At 40.7% G+C, this 22,474-nt stretch overlaps 2 protein-coding genes across 4 annotated transcripts; both read left to right on the top strand.

The window, feature by feature from the left end:
- The first annotated feature begins 70 nt into the window (after window positions 1-70).
- On the top strand, window positions 71-5,657 carry uqcrc2b (ubiquinol-cytochrome c reductase core protein 2b). Of its 3 annotated transcripts, XM_028567603.1 has the most exons (15): window positions 72-223; window positions 910-975; window positions 1,338-1,424; window positions 1,870-2,019; window positions 2,228-2,292; window positions 2,401-2,457; window positions 2,796-2,920; window positions 3,471-3,568; window positions 3,658-3,715; window positions 3,894-3,989; window positions 4,092-4,291; window positions 4,420-4,500; window positions 4,625-4,701; window positions 5,023-5,176; window positions 5,310-5,657. In XM_028567603.1, exons 2-15 carry the CDS (start codon window positions 973-975, stop codon window positions 5,391-5,393), a joined length of 1,335 nt encoding a protein of 444 aa, XP_028423404.1. In that variant the 5' UTR covers window positions 72-223; window positions 910-972; the 3' UTR covers window positions 5,394-5,657. The 3 variants fall into 3 exon arrangements, with proteins under 3 accessions (XP_028423402.1, XP_028423404.1, XP_028423403.1); XM_028567601.1 differs by lacking the exons at window positions 910-975; window positions 1,338-1,424 and adding an exon at window positions 1,465-1,566 and having other exon boundaries at window positions 71-223; XM_028567602.1 differs by lacking the exon at window positions 910-975 and having other exon boundaries at window positions 73-223.
- Window positions 5,658-6,176: 519 nt separating this feature from the next.
- On the top strand, window positions 6,177-22,007 carry LOC114547995 (uncharacterized protein C16orf52 homolog B). Its single transcript, XM_028567604.1, has 3 exons — window positions 6,177-6,954; window positions 19,036-19,248; window positions 20,779-22,007. The coding sequence occupies exons 1-3, from the start codon at window positions 6,849-6,851 to the stop codon at window positions 20,961-20,963; spliced, it is 504 nt and encodes a 167-aa protein (XP_028423405.1). The 5' UTR covers window positions 6,177-6,848; the 3' UTR covers window positions 20,964-22,007.
- Window positions 22,008-22,474: the final 467 nt, after the last annotated feature.

Raw genomic sequence — 22,474 nt, 5'->3', positions numbered from 1 at the left:
GTTTCCGACTGTGTAGTGCCGAAATACTAAATACTAATTTTTCACGCTATTCATCTCCGAGGCAAGAGTGGGCGCACGCTCAAAGGCTCGGCGGTACTTTTGCGAGCAAGGAACGCGCTGGGCATTCTGGGTAGGGCACTTTCACGCCAGCCATATTGCTCAATTGCCTTGACTGAAGGAGAGAGGGGAGATGAAGGGGATTCGGGGAATTAGTCAGTTATCGGTAAGGACTCCGCTAACTATCCTGTATATCTGTGTGTCGGGACAGCTGTTCACGCGTTAGCCGTCCGTTTCACTCTTTGTGTGTTTGTCGGACGGTGTGAAAATTCAGGGTCATGACCGGACAAGGTGTGATGAAGAGCTGACGAGGAAACAGCTTTTCGTGACTGCATAACCAGCACTAACGTTACGTTAGCTAGTTATCTAACTCAACTGACAACGTTAACGTTACATAATAAGCACCAGACATGTCAGGTCGTTCTCATTGATGTATTATAAGAACGGTTGTTGTACCTTTTTAAACTTACTTTAAAACCCAATTTACTCAACTCGGGGTCTGACAAGTGATATGTGAGAGCTAACGTTAGCTTCTGTAGACTCCCCTCCACAACGAATGTTGACGTTAGCTGAAGCTTGTGTGGCTCGCTTTACCGTACATTTCTACTTTAAGTATGTTCAGTTATCCATAACATTCAACTTTAGTACCATTTGAGACTTGTGTGTTTACATTTGCTATCAAGTCTGTTATCATTAAGCTTAAGAGACCAAAATGTCCATCCAATTTAGTAGCCGTTGTTGAGCTTTCATACAACATGATCTTCATCAGCATATGGAATTTGCCTAGTTGTCATGGAATTATAGACGCTTCTGAGCACTTAATAGACTTCTCATCCATGTTGGCTTGAAAAGCAAAAACTCTTATCAGCTGAAGATGATCATGCGAAAGTTCCAGAAGAATCCTAAATAGACTTTATGGTGAGTTAATTTTGTCATCTATTCAGGAGGCAGTTACTAGAATATCAACTCTGTATGGTCTACTGTAAGAGTTGTTACAAAATGAAGAATTAGAACTAGAAGACACAGTATTTCAACAGCACCAAGGCAGCTAGCTGCACGTACTATTTGAGTAAGCATATACAAACTAAATACAATTCTTATTTTTGTGAAGGTATGTTGTGTATGAGAACGGTAAATCATGTCAAGAAAATATAACTGATCCCATCATTTCACAATCTTTTACATGCATCTGATTCCCCCCCCTCCTCTTTGCATCAGTCAGCAAGCCAGCAACACGTTAATTGTAATGTCCCGCCTTCCCATGTTCTCCATTTTCCCAGACGAGGCTTTATGCGGCCCAGGCTGCCCGTAAGGTGGAGTTCACTGGGGCCGGCGAACACGTTAAGTTTCAGCCGCAGGATGTGCAGGTCAGTGTTTGTTGATTTCTGTTGCTGTCTTCTCCGACAGAGACGGTTCCATGTGGCTGCCAGAACAGGCCGGTCCCTTGCCCAGCCCCTTGCTGGCCTCAAGCTCTCTCCAGGGGCTGCCCACTCCTTAAAGGATATCCATGTATGTAGGGGGAGTGATGAGGACAGGTTGGCTGGGTCCAGACAGCGTGGTTTTGGGTGTGAGAATGAAGAGATGAGTTGGTTTGCCAAAAATAAAGGCATATGTTGCCAATGTTTTATTCTTTAGTGGTTTCTCTCTTCTCATGTTAAGTGTAAAATGTCAAATCATCTAACTAAATGTCTTAATGATCTTAGATGACCCTTTAAAGTGTATATTTGCTGACATGTTTTAACTCCATTTTTATCTATACTTAATGGAAATGATGAAACTAAAGGACATCTCTATATGTGTCTTTCTGTCCAGGTGACCAGACTGCCCAGTGGACTGGTGATTGCCTCCTTGGAGAACTATTCCCCAGCCTCCAAGATCGGAGTGTTTGTCAAGGCCGGCTGTCGCTATGAGACCCCTGACAACCAGGGGGTCACCCACCTCCTCCGGCTGGCCTCCAACCTGGTATGATATGGCACAGTTTGCCACAGTTTCAAAGAACCGCTTATAATTTAGTAAGCATGTGATTGTCATTTCTCCCCCAGTTTTAACACAGTATTATTCAAATAGCTATAAAGCACAAGAGCCAGAGTGTACCCAAGGTTTATTTTCAAGAATTAATATTTGCCTTCTGTCTCAGCTTGGTGTCAACTTCCATTTTCTGCTTTTCCAGACAACCAAAGGAGCTTCCTCTTTTAAGATATGCCATGGTGTTGAGGCAGTGGGAGGCAACCTGAGGTCAGTAACTTCCAAGAAAGGCCATAACAAACCATTGAATGTAATTGTTTTTTTTTTTTTTTTCATTGATAAGTGTTCTTATCTCGGTATCTGCATGATTATTTGCAGTGTAACTTCATCCAGAGAGAACATGATCTACACCGTTGACTGCTTGAGAGATGACATGTGAGTCTTTGAATAATATCAGTGTTGTGATTGATACTACACGAGTCAAAAATGAACTGTCCCATGTTTGTAGTCCGAGGAGACATTTTTTAGACAAGAACGATAGCTGCACTTGTAGTTTGAGCTTAAATTATTGTGAATAACATGAGGGTGACAGCATAATGTGACAACGATCTCTTCCGCTATATGTTCAAGAAACACTGACAGTGTGGTACATAGGAATATTCACTGGAGAGGTAGATTATTCTGCAGGAGTGGTTATGTTATGCAGGGTGATGGCACTGTTTCAGCGCTTCATATCTAACACGTTTTTCTCCCTCTTCATTATTTGTATGTAGTGACACGGTGATGGAGTATTTGATCAACGTGACAACAGCCCCAGAGTTCCGGCCATGGGAGGTGTCAGACCTCACGCCCAGAGTGAAGAGGGACAAGGCCCAGGCTGCACAGAGTGCTCAAATAGGTGGGCCTCTATTTCCCTTCCAATGGACACAGACATATTTTTGTCCACATTGGTTGATCATAGAACTTCTTGCTTTTTGTTCCCACCTGCGTGTTAAAGTACATGGTATTACCAAGCAGTAGGTGTCACAAAATCTAGTGAAAAATATTTTTTTTCTGTTACACTTTTTGGGTTAAGCTAATCAGAAAATGGTGTTTCACAAGGCTAGTTGTTTTTGTAAGTACTGCCACAATGGAAGCGGCAATCCTTAACTTTCTCCTGGCTATAAGCTACTGCAAACATGACGGAGCACCAGCATAGAGTTTATGAAGTTGTTTCATCTAATTCTGTCATCGAAAGTCTGGTAATTTCCACAGAAATCTGTTATTTAAGCCACAAAAGCAGATGGCTTTAGACAGGTGCACCAAATCCAATCACTTTCAGTTTGTAAGGGCTCTCCACCAAACAGGCAGATGTAATGATTTGTCAATTAAGAAGACATCACAAATGTCTTTAAAGCTTTAACATCAGAACACTGCATCGTGATCATGCCTCTTTCTATTCTCCCCAGGTGTGATCGAAGGTCTGCATGAAGCTGCCTACAAGAATGCTCTCTGTAACTCTCTGTACTGTCCTACCCACATGGTTGGCAACATCCAGTCTGGGCATGTAAGTATTTTTTTCCAGTCTTTATTCTTTTAAGACTTATGGTATTGTTAATAGACCCATTTCAACCTCTCTGTTTTTTTTTTCTCCAGCTGCACCAGTTTGTCCAGAACAATTTCACAAGCGCAAGAATGGCTCTTGTTGGACTTGGTAAGGATCATTAAACTTTAAACATAATATCCCTATAATGATAGCAGTACTGTTTGAACCTGATGTGTTTATATGACGCTATTAATGGGAATGCACATTCAAGTAACATACCCAGTGTTTTCTTTCCTAATTGGCCAAAAGATCATAAAGGGTATGATGTTCGTCATCTTTCCTTCAGGTGTGGACCACACGGTGCTAAAGCAAGTTGGCGAGCAATTCCTCAACATCCGCAGTGGAACGGGCACCACAGGGGCCAAGGCTCAGTATCGTGGAGGTGAGCAAAACCGACGACGTAAAAAATCGACACGTGTGTTGCCACATCTGGAGTTTTCCTACTTCCAAGAAAATGTGTAACGCCCTGAGTTCCTCTCTCTAGGTGAGATCCGTCTGCCCAGCCTCAGCAGTCTGGTCCACTCGGCGGTGGTGAGCGAGTCAGCTGCAGCGAGCACCAGCGAGGCTCTGGCCTTCAGTGTGCTGCAGCATTTGCTGGGAGCTGGTCTGCACGTCAAGAGGGGCTCATGCGCCTCCAGCAAACTGGTCCAGGGCGTTGCCAAGGCAACTGCTGACCCCTTTGATGTGAGTGGTTGTCAGTTCCTAATATAAACTTTTAAAAACGTTTCGCACCACGTTACCTTGACTGGCTTAAATCATAATTTCAATAGTACCTGTAAAAACATTTTTGTACTTTTTTTTTCTCTGAGCAGGTCAGTGCTTTCAATTCCAGCTACTCTGACTCTGGTCTGTTTGGGATCTACACCATTTCCCAGCCTGCAGTTGCGGGTGATGTGAGTATCCCAAAGTCATGACAAGAGTCTGTTCAACCAAGTAGCTGCAGTCTTTGTTATGAAAAAAAACCTGAAACAATAAGATGTCTTGATATAATATCTGCCTCCCCCCCCGTCTCTCCAGGTGATTAGGGCTGCTCTTGCCGAGGTGAAGGCTGTCGCTGATGGTGGAGTCACAGCTGCTGACCTCACTCGGGCCAAGTAAGACATACCGGGACACTGCTTTAATATGTCATATATAACAAGGTCATATGAGGCACAGCCATATTCTCAGAAAGGCGAAAAACTGCTACTTCTGTGAATAAGCTAAAGTCCCAATAAGTCGGCGTGTTCCTTTTTAAACGGTATAATTTAATGTGTCTGCTGAGAAAACAAAAAAAAAACCCTGAAAAATAGGATATAAACTGGACTAATTACAACATCTCCTTCCCCCTCATACTTAAAAATCAGAAGGAAATGCATCAAGTTAAAAGTCTTGCACTACTGTATTTTATAATGAGCTTGTCTTTGTCTCCTGTGCAGGGCCCAGCTGAAGGGGCAGTTCCTGATGTCTCTGGAGACTTCAGAGGGTTTGCTGGAGGCCATGGGCACTCAGGCTCTGGTCGAGGGATCCTACTGCTCTGCTGAGGAAGTCTCCAAAAACATTGACAACGTATCCTTGACTGATGTCGCCAATGTAAGACACATTACTGAATTTACTTCAGTTAGTCAACAATTTTAAGTTGTGCCGAGTCTTTCATTTATGGTCTAAAAAATAAATTGTCATAGTTATTAATGGTGCTCTTAACTTTCTTGCTCTTTATTTGCAGGCTGCCAAGAAATTTGTGACTGGCAAGAAGACTATGGCATCCAGCGGAAACCTGATCAAAACACCCTTTGTGGATGAGATCTAAAGTCTTCCTCATCACCTCGTACTGCACCTAACCCTAAAAAGGCAGAATTTGTTACATCTACATTGACAAAAAAACAAACACGGCAGAGGTCATCAATGCTGTTGTTCTGAGGGATGTAACACCCCTGGCTATTTATAGGTGTTGTAACAGTATATTTTTAGGCGATGCTGCTCTGGCGCATCACAATGTCGTGCTCCACTCATCTGTCCATGTGAACTGTATAGCTGATGTAAAATAATGAATAAATTCTATCTACCTTACAGAGTTTTATGTGTTGTGGTGTTTTATGTCATGAATACAATAACAGTTCTGAGTTTTAGCTTGAGCGTTCATTCCTGACATTGAAAGAAAGCACAAAAACAACCTAACTCGAGATCTTATCCGAAGCTTTTGACTGAATTAGACAAAATAAGGATGAACTGTCAAGTCAGCATGTATTAGAAGTCCGTGAAGTGCTCAGAATCATGAAAACTTTAAACATCTACAGTGCCATGGCAACTGTGCAAAGTCAATCGGCTGATGAAGATACAGACAAAAGCCCCAGAGCAGGCAAGTGGATCTTGAGGTTTTTTTGTGCAACTTTCGAGTATTAGCTCTGAGAAAAGAAAGCTGCTACTTTGTAGATTGGACTGCATGAATGTCGGGGTGTAACTTAAATTGCAAAATGGGCTCAGAGATGCTTTTAGGGACTCATTTAAATGGTCATCCCTGCGTAATTCATGATGATGCAAAAAGTACCAGGAGCTATTTAAAGATTTTCTCGCGATAGTTGTCCAATGGAGACGCGAGCTGCCTGGAATTTAGTTCTCATTGCTGAGGGAGGACAGCACCGCCTTGCAAAAAAACACACGATGTGCGTTTGTGAAGCTTTTTAAAGAGGATAAGTGACGGTATTCAGCCTATGAGTGTGGAGATCTGAAGCTCCAGAAACGCGCTTTTGACTGTGAGCATGAGCGGTGTTACCCGTCTGCGTGCGTCCAGAGGAAAGCAGAAGCTTTCATACGGGGAGAGAGAGCTCGGGGGCTCAATGCTGACTCGGGAAATAAGTCGACTGCATGCATGAATTCGGTTTCACAGCTGGAGATTTAATCAGCGTTTAAAAAAGCAAATTCTTAACTCAGCTTTCTGCAAATATCACCGGAATGTGGTGGAGCATCCGGATCTAAAAGTGACCCATGAGTACGGGCAGCGAGCCTCTCCTCCGGGGCTGGAGAAGGGCCAGCAGGTCGGGGCAGGCTCGGCTGTTGGAGGACTAAATAAAAGGGGATCATTTGAGGGAACAGTCTGCTTTTCTCACCGCCGGGGAACAAGCGCAATGTGTGGACCAATCGTGGGTCAAGCCGACCCCTTCACCGCAAGTTCCCTAACGCTGGCTGGCTTTAGGTGCCTTCTAAATGTCCCGCCTCTCTTTAGGTGAGACACATAAGACAGTGACATCCACCTGTTCCCACCGACATGGATAAACTCACCGTGATATCAGGATGCCTCTTCCTCGCTGCAGACATCTTTGCCATCGCCAGCATCGTCAACCCGGAGTGGATCAGCACAGGAGGATCAGCTGGTAGGTTGTTGTTGCCACTTTATTCTACTCCTCTGTGTTAGCTCAGCTCAAACCCTGATTTTAGGAAAAAGCACATACAATTTGTGTCAGAAGTCAGTAAAGATGTCATAGAAAGTGTTTTCAGGCGAAAATCAACAAATTTAAAGTGCCCATATTATGCTTATTTTCAGGTTCATAATTGTATTTTGAGGTTTTACCAGAATAGGTTTACATGGTTTAATAAAAAAAAACAACATATTTTTGTTGTACTGCACACTGCTGCAGATCCTCTTTTCACCCTGTGTGTGAAGGTCTCTGTTTTAGCTACAGAGTGAGGCATTGCACTTCTATCCCATCTTTGTTGGGAGGTGCCCATGTGCAGTAGCTAGGTAAAGATCACATCAGATAGCTGTTTTTGTTTCTACAACTTCAGTTAGTACAAGGCAGGATTAGCTGGGAGACTTCTTCTAAACAAGAGCGCACTTCCAACTTTGCGTGGAATACCTGCAGAACAGGGACATGTAAGTAGTTCTTTTGTAGATGATAGTGTGTGTTGTAGCAGTGTTTTGCCACTGAGAACGAGCTAGCATGCTAGCGCTAGCATGCTACGATTAGCCACCTCTTCTCGGATACTGACGTAGAAAGCCCAGCAGATTTTGAACAGCTCACCCGGAGACTAAAGGCAGAAGACATTCAGAAACCCATATCTCACTCAAAACAGCATGGATGTTTTCAAATGTTTCCAAGTTTGTATGCATGTGGAAGCACCAGAGACACAAACTAACACCCAAATCCCAGAAAAAGTGATTCTTTTCATAATATGAGCACTTTAAAACCGTTGCACACAAACATTGTCATAGGAGTATGGTTCTCAACCTTTTTGGCTTGTGACCCCTTAAAAGTAAGCAATGTCATCACAGGGTATGGCCTTTGTGTGATCATGGGTTGAGAGAGGTGATGAAAGTATCCCGTATTCACTAGAAAAGAAATAGAAAAAAAAAAAGAAATTTCCATAAAAGATTTTATCCTTCATCTGGTGATCGTATATCTTGGGACCCATTGGACCCCCCCTGATTTCCTTTTCATTTGTTTTAAATTCAACAAGGGATTTGTTTTATTTGAGCAGTAAGCAGCATAACTGAGTACACTTTAATATCAGTTTATTTATTGCAAGTAATAAATCGTGACATTCGCAAATCGCATATTTTCCTCATATCGTGCAGCCCTAAATGTAACCAAAGCCCCAAGGTTTTAAAAAGTAACAAAGTAGTGTCAACTTCTGCTCTGTGGTATTTTATTGCAACATGTTTAAATGGCCATGTTCTTGCATGAACATTTTCACCTATCCTTCAATGTAAAATAGGGAGTGTGGCACCCACAACGCAACTCATATTGTATATAATAATATATGTACGTAAATAATAATATCATATGCTGTCATTACAGTGCAGTGCACTTTAAAAACTAATTTCTCAATCAAGCTTCTTGCTGTATGGCTTATAGTAAGTAACGTGAAAAAATTTGAACAGTTTTGATTATGCGAGAGTTCAGTATTTGTTTATCTGTGCTTTTTTTTTACTGCTCTGAAGGTGTTCAGTTGTAAAAAGGTGTTTTTTATGCCACACGTTCCACTTCCTTGTGCCTACATCATCCACAATGCAACTTGGCTACTGACAATTCTGTTATTAGCTGCTCGCAACAAGCGAACAAGCTGGTCTGGTAATTTTTTTGTTTTGTTTTCAAACTTGTAGTCTTCAGCTGCAACCGTCGTTGACATACTTTGAGACAAATTATCAGATTTTAGGCAGCTCCCACTAAGCCACAAAATACTTTATTTTTGTCACACAGGCAGTAGTACTCCCCCTGAAAACAGACTGATGTGTAATATTATATGGAGTTCCCCCTTAAATTTGAGCAAATCATAACTAACTAGTCCAGTGCCTGTTCAAAATGTGCCTGTGGTATTGCTTTCTCCAGACCCATTGTACCCCAAAATTACTTACAGAAGGACCCCAAACCACTTAATGTAGCATTAAGTAGCACTTTGAGATTCTTTTATGAAAAGTGCTTTACAAATAAAATGTATTATTATTATTATTATTATTATTATTATTATTATTATCATTAATATGCAACTCCACTGTATAGCCTACTGACTTACAGTGTACTTTCACATCAGAGGAAGACATTGTACTACTACATTTACCTGACCGAGAACGTGGCAGATTCAGAATTTAATCACAAAATATCACAATTAAAATGTGGAATAATCAGACAGTCATGGCAGTGCGCTACCCATCTGGCCCGTTGTGAGAGCTAATCAGAACATCTGCGTTAATCAACCAACCGAGTACAGAGACGACATTCAGCCGGGCTCCGGACTCGGTGTGTCTGTGTCTGTGTCTGTGTGTGTGTGTGTGTGTGTGTGTGTGTGTGTGTGTAGAGAGAGTGAGGGGGTAGGTGGAAGGCAATGCAAATAAAGAGAGTTTTTGTTCAACTACATTTTAGTGTTGTCTTTTTCGTCAGCGTTATTTCATGTTGATTATCGCCACAGTCATGACGGCGGTCCTGTCTCGTCGTTATTCTTTTTAACTTTGTGTTCATTTCCATACAGGCTTCGAGGCTTGACGGTAACAAAGTATGGATTTGATTGGCGGGGGTGTTTTGCAGACGGTAATTTTATTATTGTTATATATTAGCAGTAGCCTGGAAATCCAGACCCAAATCCGAAGGATTAAGGGTCTGGCACTGACTAATGAAAACGGCCCAACTCGAGGGGTGGCACCAAGCATGCATTTGAAAATCTTTTTTTTTTTATGATCGCTGTGACAATTTTTTCAATACTTTTAACAACTTTCCTAAACTCTTAAGACACCAACACATCTACAACACACAATTGTCAAAACAGTTAATTTCATGCCCAAAATCACACATTGAAAACCAAACTCTAACACTAATTTTCAAAATACAACAATTCACTAACACAATACACTATGTCTACCAAAACAATGCAAACATATCTTAAAATCAAATAATTCTTCCAAAAGATGTTCTCTTCCAACAGGCACATTTAGTCAATCACTGTACAATGTCATACAAAACACTAACATCAGATGCAATTACAGAAACTGCATTATTTCATATGTGTGAGGTCTGCCCTTATACAATAGACAATAGTATATTGAATTGATCATAGATTGTGTTTTACACTGCAGTTTCTCTTGAAGCCTCGCTACATTTTTTTATTGGGTTTAGTAAATGTATGCATTTTGTTTATTTTGCTGCAGAAATTCAATACAAAAAAATGAATGACCCATCTCAGAGTAGCTTTATATATATCTATTTGCATAACTTCAATCTGTTGTTCAAAAGCAATGAAATAAAATGCAGGGGATATATTTGTGTTTATTTGTGAACAGCTGTTCACTTTGACTTTAGCCTATAAGTTAGGTTTAGAACATGATGTTATCTGTTCTGACTTACAGTGTGAAAGCATTTGTGAATTTGACAGTACATATCCATTGTTTTGGTCTTGGTTGAGCTTGTTTGTAAAAGATGTTCAAGCATTTTAAATGTGTTAACTGTATGCAATTTGTGTCAAAGCAACAAGAAATGTGTTAATTGTATAGCCTACACAGACCGATGTTGTGCTAACTGTGTTAAGAGTTTAGGAAAGTTGTTAAAAGTATTGAAAAAATTGTCATAGCAATCTTAAAAAACTGTAATGCTCCAAAATCCAAACCCCAAGTTCATTGGGTAACCAGGAAACGAAGTGTGAAGTAGATTGGATGAACGGGAGATATTTCAAAGACAGACGCACAGAGGCGTCCCGCTTTATTAGATAAGAGGATTTTATTAATATGTTGGCATTTGACATCAATGTCAACAACTGTTCTGGTTTCAGTTTGATTATTAGTTATCACCTATGTGATCTTTTAAAATGTCATAGATTGTACAGTCAATCCTAGAATTAAAGCATTGAATACAGGCGTTTACCAAATCCCACCGTCTTCTCCTTACGGTTAGCCTCCCTTGTTATTGCAATGGAGTAAAGTTCAGATGCAAAGTCCAAAAGCTAAACATTGACTTAAACTGATCTGACAGACAAACAACAGTACCACTATAGTATATGCCCAGCTGCCAGAAGTTCTGGTCAGCCTCCATCCTAATGCTACAGTAGAGCAGAGATACTGTAAGCACCTAACCGGCGTGCCAAGTGGTTATTACAGGATTTAATGTTGTAAAAAATACTGACTGCTGCTGCAAGTTGAGTACATAACAAGCAGTTTTTTGTCACATAATTGAACGAGTAACCACACACCTAAATATTTTTCTAAATCGTCATAGTACAAAATGGGCTGTTTTTTGGCCCAACTCAAACTCTGAAGGTTTTATCTTCCATTCCTTGATGGTAAACAGTGGTGTGAAATGACTCTACTGTACTAAAAGCTTTTTGCTCCTGTTTAATTATCCAAATAGTAATGACCTGAAGGCAGGAAGTGTTGTTTGGAAATGATGTGGGACTTTTAATTAGGCCTCCTGGGAGAGTAATGCTTTCCACCTAGAGAGTTCAAGTTCCTCAGGCTCAGTCATTTTATTTTGAGTGCGTAGTGTATATGGAAGTAAAAAAATTCATATTTTCTTCTCAGACAAACTTACATAATGATAATATAATAAGCCCATGCTCATTGTGAAAATGCACCATTATCATGCTCATTTTGAATCCTATCATGTGGGATTGCAGTTTATTGTAGCTGCTGTTGTACCACAAGGTGTGTGTGTGTGTGTGTGTGTGTGTGTGTGTGTGTGTGTGTGTGTGTGTGTGTGTGTGTGTGTGTGTGTGTGTGTGTGTGTGTGTGTGTGTGTGTGTGTGTGTGTGTGTGTGTGTGTGTGTGTGTGTGTGTGTGTGTGTGTGTGTGTGTGTGTGTGTGTCTGACTAACTGCCCAATATGAGCATAAACACTTGGTGTGTTTGTGTGCTTACTGAATGTGGTGTTGAGAGATTTGAAGGAGCAGGAGTTTACGAAGCGTTACCTGGAGTACAGGTTAAGGTTGGCTATTAGACAGACAGACAGACAGACGGACAGTGGTGTGTAAAGTAAAATGACTAATTTACTGCTTTCACTTTTTCCTCGCGGTCCTCTTTACCCGACTGACAGACACTTTCTCGGCTTAAAATTACGGCAACAACCGCTAAAAACACCACTACCTCGCCGTCCTCTACTAGCGATCGATAGCGATAGCGATACCAATTATTAGAAGTTAATCAAACAGATATTTGGATCCGATATGCATTTACAGTGAAAATACAAATATTTGGAATGTTAAACAGTTATTTATTACATTAGAAACTTTCAACATAATACACATTAAAAGATAGTCCGATAGTGTTGTGGGAAATTAAGTCCGACTCAGTGGGGAGTGAAACCGAAGCGGAGCGACAGACACAGAGCTGTAGCGGAGCCAAAGTAGCACACTTTTTTAAGTAACTTTATCGGTTATCAGGCAAATAAAAACGCAGATACAGATCATCTGCAAACTGGCAAAAAATGTCCCAATAATCGGTTCTATAGACGCACTTTTTTGGCTTAAAATTACGGCAACAACCGCTAAAAACTTAACTCACAGTCCTCTCTACCCAACAGACACACACTGAAAAATGTTTTCTCATTTATCCAGTTAAAAATGTTTAGGGTAATGGTTCACATCTGTATTTTCTAACTTGAGCCAATGAAAAATAAATCTTCCCTCAAACAATATTTTATTAAACTTGACACAAAGGATATTTTATCTGGTTGAAAAAAGTCAATTTAAAATAATATTTTTAATCTAAACAAGATATAGATTTAATCAAACAATTGTTTCTCATTTAAGAACTCATGTATTAGAAAGTATTTGCTTTATCCAATCAAATAGATATAATTAAAAAAAATTAACTTTTAAAAATACAATTTAATAAAAAACATTTGAAACAACCAAAAGATATGGAGTTAAAACATTTTTCCCATTATGGTACCCCCGCAGACCCCTCCGCGCCTACTCCGTAGCCTGACGTGAACCTCTCGAACAATGTAACTACACGTCGCGGCGACGCATGCCGCTGCGCCGTGGCTTGGTAGCATTGCATTTCCTCCGACTCGTTTCCTGGTTCTCCATAAACAACATGAAATCAAATTCACTTTTCCTGCTCCAGATTTCCCACCGTGGTCAGAAAATTCTATCACCCGCTCCCCACACACACACACACATGCCGGCTCGACGCACACACGAGCTCACAAGTATAAACATCAGGCCACTTACGTAGGCTACAGCGAAAGCTCTGCGTGGGGCCTGCGCACAACCATAAAACAAGCTTTATTCGAGAACAATGCAGTGAATTAGGGAAATAAACCAATTTTTTTCTGTTTCATCTCTACTAGAAATGCAGCTGTAGCAAGTATCTCACTATCTCTGTCCTCATTGTATTCATGGTGCTACAAATGATATCTAACTGTGAAAAAAGCCTAAAGAAGTCAGAAATTAGAACGGAAGTACAGAGAGTTGTTGCTATGGAGATAATACACAGTCTCTTCTCATTGGTGTAAACTGGCAGCTTTCAGAACGCCGCAGACCTGCACATTGCAAGTAGCTGCAAGTTTCAAATTGTCTCATCGCAATATAATCTGAACTGGGATTTCCATGCTTGACATCATTTACTGGGTGAACTGGGATGTGTGGGAACCCTAAATTAAGCTCTACAGAGCTGGTCATAGAGCCTCTTGACTTAGTTGGTCATGCCTTTCGGGTCCAGCTCCATGATGACTTTCTGGATATATTCAAATGTCAGTTTCAAGTCTTGGGATATTCCAGATTGAGGGCATAAGGGAGGCCCAGGAGAATGGCAACAGCATTTGCAACAGATGGAAACTTGCTCAGAACCTCTTGTCCCTCAAGTAAGATGCCAATGTCTTTAGGTACAGCTTGTACATCTCTGATAATGAATATTGCCATGGTTTCCTGCTGAAGTCTGAAATGTTCAGCCTCTTCCTTCTCCGACACCTGGAAAAGAGATTAGTTTAAAAAAAAGAAATCAGGAATTGATAAACTTGGGTTTCCCCCAGGTTAATGGCCTTCCAAGACCTCCACAATAGGACATCGGTCGTACAAATTTACCAGCGCATGAGACTCTAATTTAAGTGGATTGGAATTGCAACAAGGGGGGGAACTGATGAATCAACTGAAGGCAGCTGGGACCACAGTTACAAAAGAAACGGTTGGTAACACACTACGCCGTCATTGATTGAAATCCTGCAGCGCACGCAAGGTCCCCCTGCTCAAGAAGAAACATGTACAGGCCCGCATGAAGTTCGCCATTCACCACCTGGACGACTCAGAAGAGGCCTGGAAGAAGGTGATGTGGTCAGATGAGACCAAAATAGAACTTTTTGGCCTCAACTCAACTCGTCGTGTTTGGAGGGCAAAAAACACAGAGTACAACCCAAAGAACACCATCCCCACCGTCAAGCATGGTGGTGGCAACATCATGCTTTGGGGGTGCTTTTCAGCCAAGGGGACGGGACAACTCCATCGTATTGAGGGGAGGATGGACGGGGCCATGTATCGTGGAATTCTGGACCGACATCTCCTTCCCTCAGTGAGAGAGCTGAAGATGGGTCGAGGATGGGTGTTTCAGCACGACAACGACCCTAAGCACACCACCAAAGCAACAAAAGAGTGGCTGAAGAAGAAGCACATCAAGGTTCTGGAGTGGCCTAGCCAGTCTCCAGACCTGAATCCGATTGAAAATCTTTGGAGGGAGCTTAAAATTCGAGTTGCCAGGCGACAACCTCGGAACCTGAATGATTTGGAGGCTGTCTGCAGGGAGGAGTGGGCCAACATCCCTGCCGAAATGTGCACAAACCTTGTCACCAACTATAAACACCAACTATGGTTATCAATTTTAATAAATTCATATGATGTGATTTTCTGGAATTTTCTTTGGGATTCTGTCTTTCACTGTTAGAATGTACATATGATTAAAATTGTAGATTTTTGCATTCTTTGTAAGTGGGCAAACCTGCAAAATCAGCAAGGGGTCAAATATTTATTTCCCCCACTGTAATAATCATTACAATATAAGTCAATAGTGCGTCAACCCTATTAATGTAACGAAAAACGGCCAAGAATTCCCATGTACATCACAACAGATGTCTGCACGTATAAACATGTAGAAAAACATGTAAAATAAAAGTATATGAAACCTCCAGCGAAAACTGTGCTGAGACAGTGTCCCAGACTATAAATAATGTATATTGAAAAACATATATTATTATTATTGAGGACATGAGGGTGAGCAGGAAAGTAAAAAAAACATCTGTATCTTTTTCTACAATTGGCAGTCTTGTCTTCTCCTGAATGGCTCCACTTTTCTTTCTGATGACCTGCATCAGTTCACTGCACTTCTGCATCAGTGTTGCTTTACAGGGTGTTGTGGTTACAATGGTCTGCTTGGAGTTTATCCCTCTTCACCGAGCTACTTTATAACTTCCTCTGCAAGTGTAAGACAGGAAAGCAGTGAATGAAGATACACAAACTCTTTCTTTTTTACAAATGACAAAACTCATCTGAGGCGAGGCACGTACAACATCAACAAGCAAAGTCAAAGTAGAAAGTGCCATCCAATTAATATTTCAACCGATGTGAATCGTCACACATTTTAAACTGTTTAAATTGTCTTGCGATGCATTGTAAAATTGACATTACATTATAAAAGGCTGTGTGCATCATCATCTTTATCATTTTGAGATGCTCAGATCAAAGCGGACCCATCTCACCCGTTGAACCCTCCTGTCTCACATTACACAACGAAGTTAACGTTAATTATTTTTTAGTAATTATTAAAAGTGGCATCACCTGTAACTCAGGGACATATGCCTTTTATTTACATGAGTATAATGGAAGTAAAGCAGCAATCTATAACCTAATGGTTACAAATTATAACCGCTATTTACAAATAACAAGGGAATAAAATAGGGTGGGGAATATTAATTACTATAACGTTAAGTCTCGCCTCACTCAAGGTGGAGTAGGAAACAGGACTCAGGAGCGGTAACTTATTCAAAACTATGCATGAATTATACGCTATTACACATGTGGTCTTTCAGCCATATGTGTTTGCCTCTGTTGATCCTGTTTGTTTATTTGCTGCTTCCATGTGGAGGAAGGTCTGGCAATGCGAGACTGCTGCTTCCATGGCTGTACTACAGCTGTAGCACCATGGGTTTGTGCTTTTTTACAGGTATGTCTGGCAACCTGGCCAGGCTGTCAAAATCATGGAACGGAATATTCAAAGGAGAAACAAACTGACTTTAGCATTGTTGTCAGAAAAGATAGTATTTCAATTTAGCATGTTTCCTTACTATCTGATGACCTATTGTGGTCATTTTTGGATTTAATAAAGTAAATATAGACTATAACATGTTGCACCTTTTTTAAGTGTATTTCTTATCGCTCTCTTAATCATATTTTCATTCAAAACAAAACCCACTTTCCATAATAGGCGTGAAGCAAAAACACATTTCTGCTGGACTTGTTTTTTGTTGTTGTATGACGTTCAGTGGGACGTTCAGTATGCAGAGAAATGAATGCACTATTTACACTGTCCCCCACCCAGTGGTATGAAAGGATGTGTTGAGAGGAAACAGGATATCCTCTGTATATGGGGGACAGGTCAGCCTGCAGGAGAGTGTGGTTCAGGCCTGAGGTTCCCTTCTGTCTGGTCCTTGTGTGGAACTGAACCCATTTCAAACCAATGATAATGATATTTCAAGGGTTGTTGGATATGGGAGTTTTTGTATTTTTCTAGGCTCCAAAATTGTACTTGCATATCTTTTAGACATATAGTTTAAAGATACTAAACAGTTAAATGTAAATTGAGGGGTCTTAATGGCTTTAAATACCTGGTGTTTATTCTAAAGAAGCTTATTTCATGCCATTTTTCTCCTAATTAAATGATTAAAAGATGTTTCAGTGCTTCCCCGTGTTTTTCCTGCACTCTTTGTGATATTGGTTACTAGCAATTTTGGCCATTGTGACAATTATGTTAATTTGACAATTGCTGGGTTTAAATTACCCTGAATAAATCCATAAAAGTAAAGCTCCTCATTCTTCTGTGTCTGCTTGGCAGGCACTAACTGCTCACGGAGGATAATAAGAATGAAAAAGGAAGGGGGAGACAAAAGAATGAATGAAGATGTGGGAGGATTTAATTTTTGCATTTATGTGCTGTATGTTGTGTCTTCTACGTAGTCGGACTGAATGCAGAGTTGAGCAGATGCAGTCTCTGTTGGGCTCCGAATTTGTGTGTGTGTGTTTGTGTGTGTGTGTGTGTGTGTTTGCAGAAGCCCTCCTGCCTGACATCACAGCACCCAGCAGGCTTTGTGAGATACAGGCCGTCAGATCTGATGTAGGATCATTGATCTCTTCATATCTTACAGTTTTTTTTCTCTCTCTCTCTATCTCTGCGATGCTTTGGGGGTTTATGCCAGAACCCTGAGCCTGTTTGGTTTGACGTCATTGACGAGTCACTGGGGGTCACTGCTGCCGCTGGCACACTGCCCATAAGAATGTTTCCATACCAACATGTTTTTCGGTCATTGTGGGGAATCAGAGGGCCTCCTGGGAGGTCATCATGTCTTACAGCCAGAGTCAACACTATGAACAAAATTATGTCACGTTGCTATGCATTAGGCAGATTTTGTTATATGAAGCATGGAAACTTATCAAACAGGCTGCCAGCTACCGATATGCTATAACGTAATGGATATAATGTTCAGTAGACTGGAGTTATTATTTAGTCACTTTCTGAAATACCATCTGGGCTAATGTGTTATTTTCTGTGGAGCCAGGCTAATGGTTTATCTGTTAATATCCGTGTTGGATACTACTTGATCTGACATTTTCAGCTTCAATCAATTGCTACAGTTGCATCTATGCATGCTGGGATGCCACTCCTGATCCCTGATAAACATTAGCATTAAGAGGAAATAAAATCTTTCTTTCCGTGATAATGGGTGGATTATCTTGTTATCTATCGAAATAAATAACTTGTGATCTTGAGCTAATGGCATTAAAAAAACTGTTGCAAGCACGGCCATTCTCAGTTGCCATATTAATTACTTAAAAAGCAACAATAAAACTTGAAGTTCAGGGGGAGAAAATCCTCAGGGATTTTATATAATATTATAAAACTCATCTTATCAGCTTTATCAAGGCTGTGTGGATGTGGTTTGATGACATTTGATATACGTTGGCCTGGTAACCGAAGTAAACCACCCCACAACTGTCATCTGATATTGATTCAGATGTTGCTAAATCCTGATGAATACATCCAAGAATGTGACGTTACATAATTCCACCCACTTCGAACCAGTTTCAAGGGCAAAGACACAAAAAGACATCAAATCTAAGTGAAATAACCCAAAATGTTTGGCAGAAAGTGTTGTGTTCATGTAGGACCCCACCACTTATAGTAAGAAGCTGATTGAGAAAATAGGTTTTCAGGGCCTTTTTAATATAAGGTTATGGGTTGTAATACAAGGGTAAAACACATTTTTGAAACTTAACCTGTTGTTATCAGAAGCTGGTGTGTGTCCTTTGGGAAATAATAGACTGGCTAGTGGTCGGGTTGGCTTAGTGGGTAGAGCAGGCGCCCATATGCTGAGGTTTATGCCTCGATGCAGAAGTCCAGGGTTTGAATCCGACCTGTGACGATTTCGTGCAGGTCTTCCCCCTCTCTCACTTAGCTGTCCTGTCACATTAAAGGTGGAAAAGCCCCAAAAAATGATATATTATTATTATTATTATTATAATAATAATAATAGACTGGCTTAAGCCAAAGAGAGCAGATTATGTTGTTGGTCTGAGCGGGGTTTTCTGTACAGTTTAATAATGGAGTGATTTTTTTTTTTTTTAATAGACACACTCTGTCTCTTTCCTGTGAAAAAAAACTGCTGTGCTTTTAGACAGTTGACCCTCTGATTTTGTCACTTTTATTGATGGATCCAACGGAAAAGAGTTGTTTGTAAACTGCTGCGTCTGTTCTCCCTCTCTGTCTCCATTCAGGCTCTCTGACTGTGGGTCTGGTCCGCCAGTGCCAGACCATCCACGGCCGAGACCGGACCTGCATGCCCCCGCAGCTGCCCCCAGAGTGGATCACCACGCTCTTCTTCATCATCCTGGGCATCATCTCCCTCACCGTCACCTGTGGTCTGCTGGTGATGTCACGCTGGCGCCGCGAGGCTGCCCGATACGCCCGATGGATCGCCTTCACAGGGAGTAGGTGTTTGCTGTCATCCTCTTCCATCATTACCAGCTCTCTTTGAATCAATAGTGTCAAATTTCACATCAAAAGTTGTATATTCATGCACCTCCATGTCCATGCGATGTCTAATCCAGATATACTGTACATGCAGACCGAATTTTCTCTCTTTTATCAAATGACATTCCAGGATCGAGGACAATAGTCAGCCAACAGGAAGTGACAATCTTAAAAGTTGAGAGCAAAACACAAGCAGTCTCCTAAACATCAAATGTTCTGCATTACAAGACTGGAATTATATCTTTTGCGTCTTTTTCCTTTTTAAAGCATCAGCTACCTTCACAGCACAATTGTTCTATGTCGTTTGCAGCCGTTACATAACAGGATTTACGAATATCAAAGTTGATTTAATATGCTAAAACCTTTTAAGCTGTAAAGTACCACATCAGGGTCGGACATTACTGTAACTGCAGGAGGAGGCAAAACTGTCCATTATAGTTTATAAAATGCCTGCGGAAGTAAGAGATGCTCCTTGAGAATCTGCTGTGAAATAAATGGAGCTTACCTCGACATCAGAATTGTGTGATTCATTTCAGGAAAGCTTTTAGTCTGGTAATTATGAACATCTTGACAAAGTGACTGCAGAGGAGCTCTAATTGATGGGCCGGTTTCTATTTTTACAGGATAGAGACCTAGTTTATCTATCAGAGAGGACCAGAGCAGGAGCTGTGCTTCATGTGTCTCTCAATACAGAAACATATAAAACATGTTCTCACGAGTAGACCATCAATACAGCCTTCAAAGGTGGTAAAGAAGGGGTTTGGGGTTTGCCATGAAAAACCTCATATTTAATAATGAACCAAGTCAGTTGTCTAGAGTAGAGACCCCCACTGTCATGTCTGATGAACTCCAGCACCCTGTAACTGACATGGCTATTTATTTCAACCATGTATCCATTACTTTTAGCTAACTATTTCAACTCTTTAAACTGTTGTAACTATTTATTCATTCCTTAGGCAAACTATTCAAGCTGTGTATCTATTACTTAGCTACGTAGCTATTTTGTTTTTTTACCATTGCATTCACTACTTTGAGCGAATTCATCATTCATCCATTAGTTAGGTCATCGTTTATTACTTTTAGCTAACTGTTTCAACCATTTATCCAATGCATTTAGCTATTTCACCATTGACCTATTACTTTTAGCTAACTCTTTATCCATTACTTAACCTGTTTCAACTATTTAACCATTAACTAATGTAGCTGTCTGAAGTATTACTTTTAGCTAACTGTTGCAACTCATCTGCTGGCTTGCTAACTAGCTAGTGTTTATGCATTCTCAACACGTGGTATTCAGGTGTTACAGCTGGCCTGATATATTATATTATATTTTATATATTTATTTTTATTTAAGTCATAATTTCTGTATTTTCAAATGTGTTGAGCTGCTTCTACACTCTTTCCTCATACTCCCTGGAAACTGCAGAAGTACCCCCGGATCGCTGGATGTTAATCTTCCTTCCGTTTCCGTTTCCCCTTTGTCACAGTGGTCCTGTTCTGCATGGCTGCTCTCATCTTCCCCATGGGCTTCTACATCAACGAGGTTGGAGGACAGCCATATAAGCTCCCCAACAATACAGTGGTGGGCTCCTCCTACGTACTCTTTGTTCTGTCCATATTCTTCACCATAGTGGGACTGCTGTTTGCTGGGAAGGTATGCCTGCCCGGCTGACTTCTTCCTCTCTTTGTATAGAGAAACACCACTATTGGAGGCTTTTTTTTTTTGCATCGACTCTTTCCTGGCAGTGTTGAAAGTAGAGTGAGGTAAATCAAAACTGTGAAGCACCTGTGTGCGTTTTCCTTTTGGATGAATTATCATGGGAGCCAAAATCGCTGCGTTCCATCCGAGACTGGGAAGGCACAGAGAGTTCTTAAATGGCCTCCATCATTGTCATTCTGAACGATGAATGTGAAGTGGTGAAAATGGATTCAAACAATTGAACTGTATTATCCGTTGTCATCCTCATTCCATCAACCATGATGCACATAGACTGACACGGCCTGATGCAAGCCAAAACACCAAATATCCGCCGGTCACCTTCAATATGATGGAGGCCCTTCCCTGACCACACCTACATGGAACAATCGGTAAAATATACAGCAACGTTTCACTTATTGGCACATTTTATTTATTTGATTAGTTGTTTTTTTTGGAAAAGTATTTTTGAATAAAATGCCTATCCCAGAGTTCCCCTGCCAATAACACTGTATGTGTGGTGGATCACTTTGCCTTAAAGAGCTGTTAACCTTATATAATTAACTATATTGTTGAGTTGTAGGGTCTTGGGATTAATTCTAGAATTCTGGATACATGAAATGATTTAGCCATAGATTTAGCATAAAAACCCCAAAACTGGAATGTAAAATGGACTTTCAGGCAACATCTGTCCAAAATGATCACTGAGGGTGAGTGATGAAAAGTTGTATCCAGGCAGATGAGCTGGTCTCTATGATGCTGTTGAGATAAACCTTCAACAGTATGGATCTTTTTAGTGATGTAGTGAATGTATTATTCACCTTTCTGAGCATTTCCTGTTGTTTAAACACTGTATCATGCAACGACTGAATATATGAATAGTTTGTTTCCTATAATTGAGACAATGTCAATTTCATTTCTGGATAGTCAGTCTGTGTCATTTCCTAGAAGCACTGTGATGTTCTTGAATGAGCATGGAACATCTCATCCTATTAAAAAAATGACTTATTGGAAGACCGATTTGTCTCATCAATTTCTTTTAGAAGACCATATAACTGAATTGTTTACAATCTGAAACAGTTTACAGTGGGAGAAGGCCAGATACAGGCAAGATAGCAGCAGTTATGAAGGTCAAGGGCTCAGTTCATTCTTAATTCAAAGTGACAGTATATTGGAAAGCCAACATATAAATGTTTAGATTTTTGAGATACAGGATGTTTATCTGATGGCCAAAATGGGTTTTCAGTTTTCTGCAAATGCCTTCTGCCTTAAAGCACAGCTTGTTTAAAGTAGAATCTCACACCCACTTCCTATCCTTTGTGTGGATGCACAGAATGTTTAGGTTGCCATAGGAACATCTTAAAAAAGGTATTTGGTGATGGGAGTTTGTTTTTCTGAAAAGATCCAGTCAGCTATGGGTGACAGCCACAGGAATCCAGTCATCCCACTGCCCACTACTGCTGCCAAAAGTGAAGAATAAAAACTGC

Source organism: Perca flavescens, chromosome 21 (genome assembly GCF_004354835.1).
Source record: "Perca flavescens isolate YP-PL-M2 chromosome 21, PFLA_1.0, whole genome shotgun sequence".
In the NCBI taxonomy this organism is placed as follows: domain Eukaryota; kingdom Metazoa; phylum Chordata; class Actinopteri; order Perciformes; family Percidae; genus Perca; species Perca flavescens.
The sequence above is the reverse complement of the archived record's forward strand: the minus strand, read 5'-3'. Positions and strand labels throughout refer to the sequence as shown.

Excerpts from the sequence above, each read along its gene's own strand:
- uqcrc2b (XM_028567601.1), top strand. The coding sequence starts at position 191 with ATGAAGGGGATTCGGGGAATTAGTCAGTTATCG. Across the intron at positions 3,716-3,893 it reads AATGGCTCTTGTTGGACTTG|GTGTGGACCACACGGTGCTA; the intron begins GTAAGGATCATT and ends TCTTTCCTTCAG. Across the intron at positions 4,292-4,419 it reads CAACTGCTGACCCCTTTGAT|GTCAGTGCTTTCAATTCCAG; the intron begins GTGAGTGGTTGT and ends TTCTCTGAGCAG.
- LOC114547995 (XM_028567604.1), top strand. The coding sequence starts at position 6,849 with ATGGATAAACTCACCGTGATATCAGGATGCCTCTTCCTCGCTGCAGAC. Across the intron at positions 6,955-19,035 it reads CAGCACAGGAGGATCAGCTG|GCTCTCTGACTGTGGGTCTG; the intron begins GTAGGTTGTTGT and ends GTCTCCATTCAG. Across the intron at positions 19,249-20,778 it reads ATGGATCGCCTTCACAGGGA|TGGTCCTGTTCTGCATGGCT; the intron begins GTAGGTGTTTGC and ends CCTTTGTCACAG.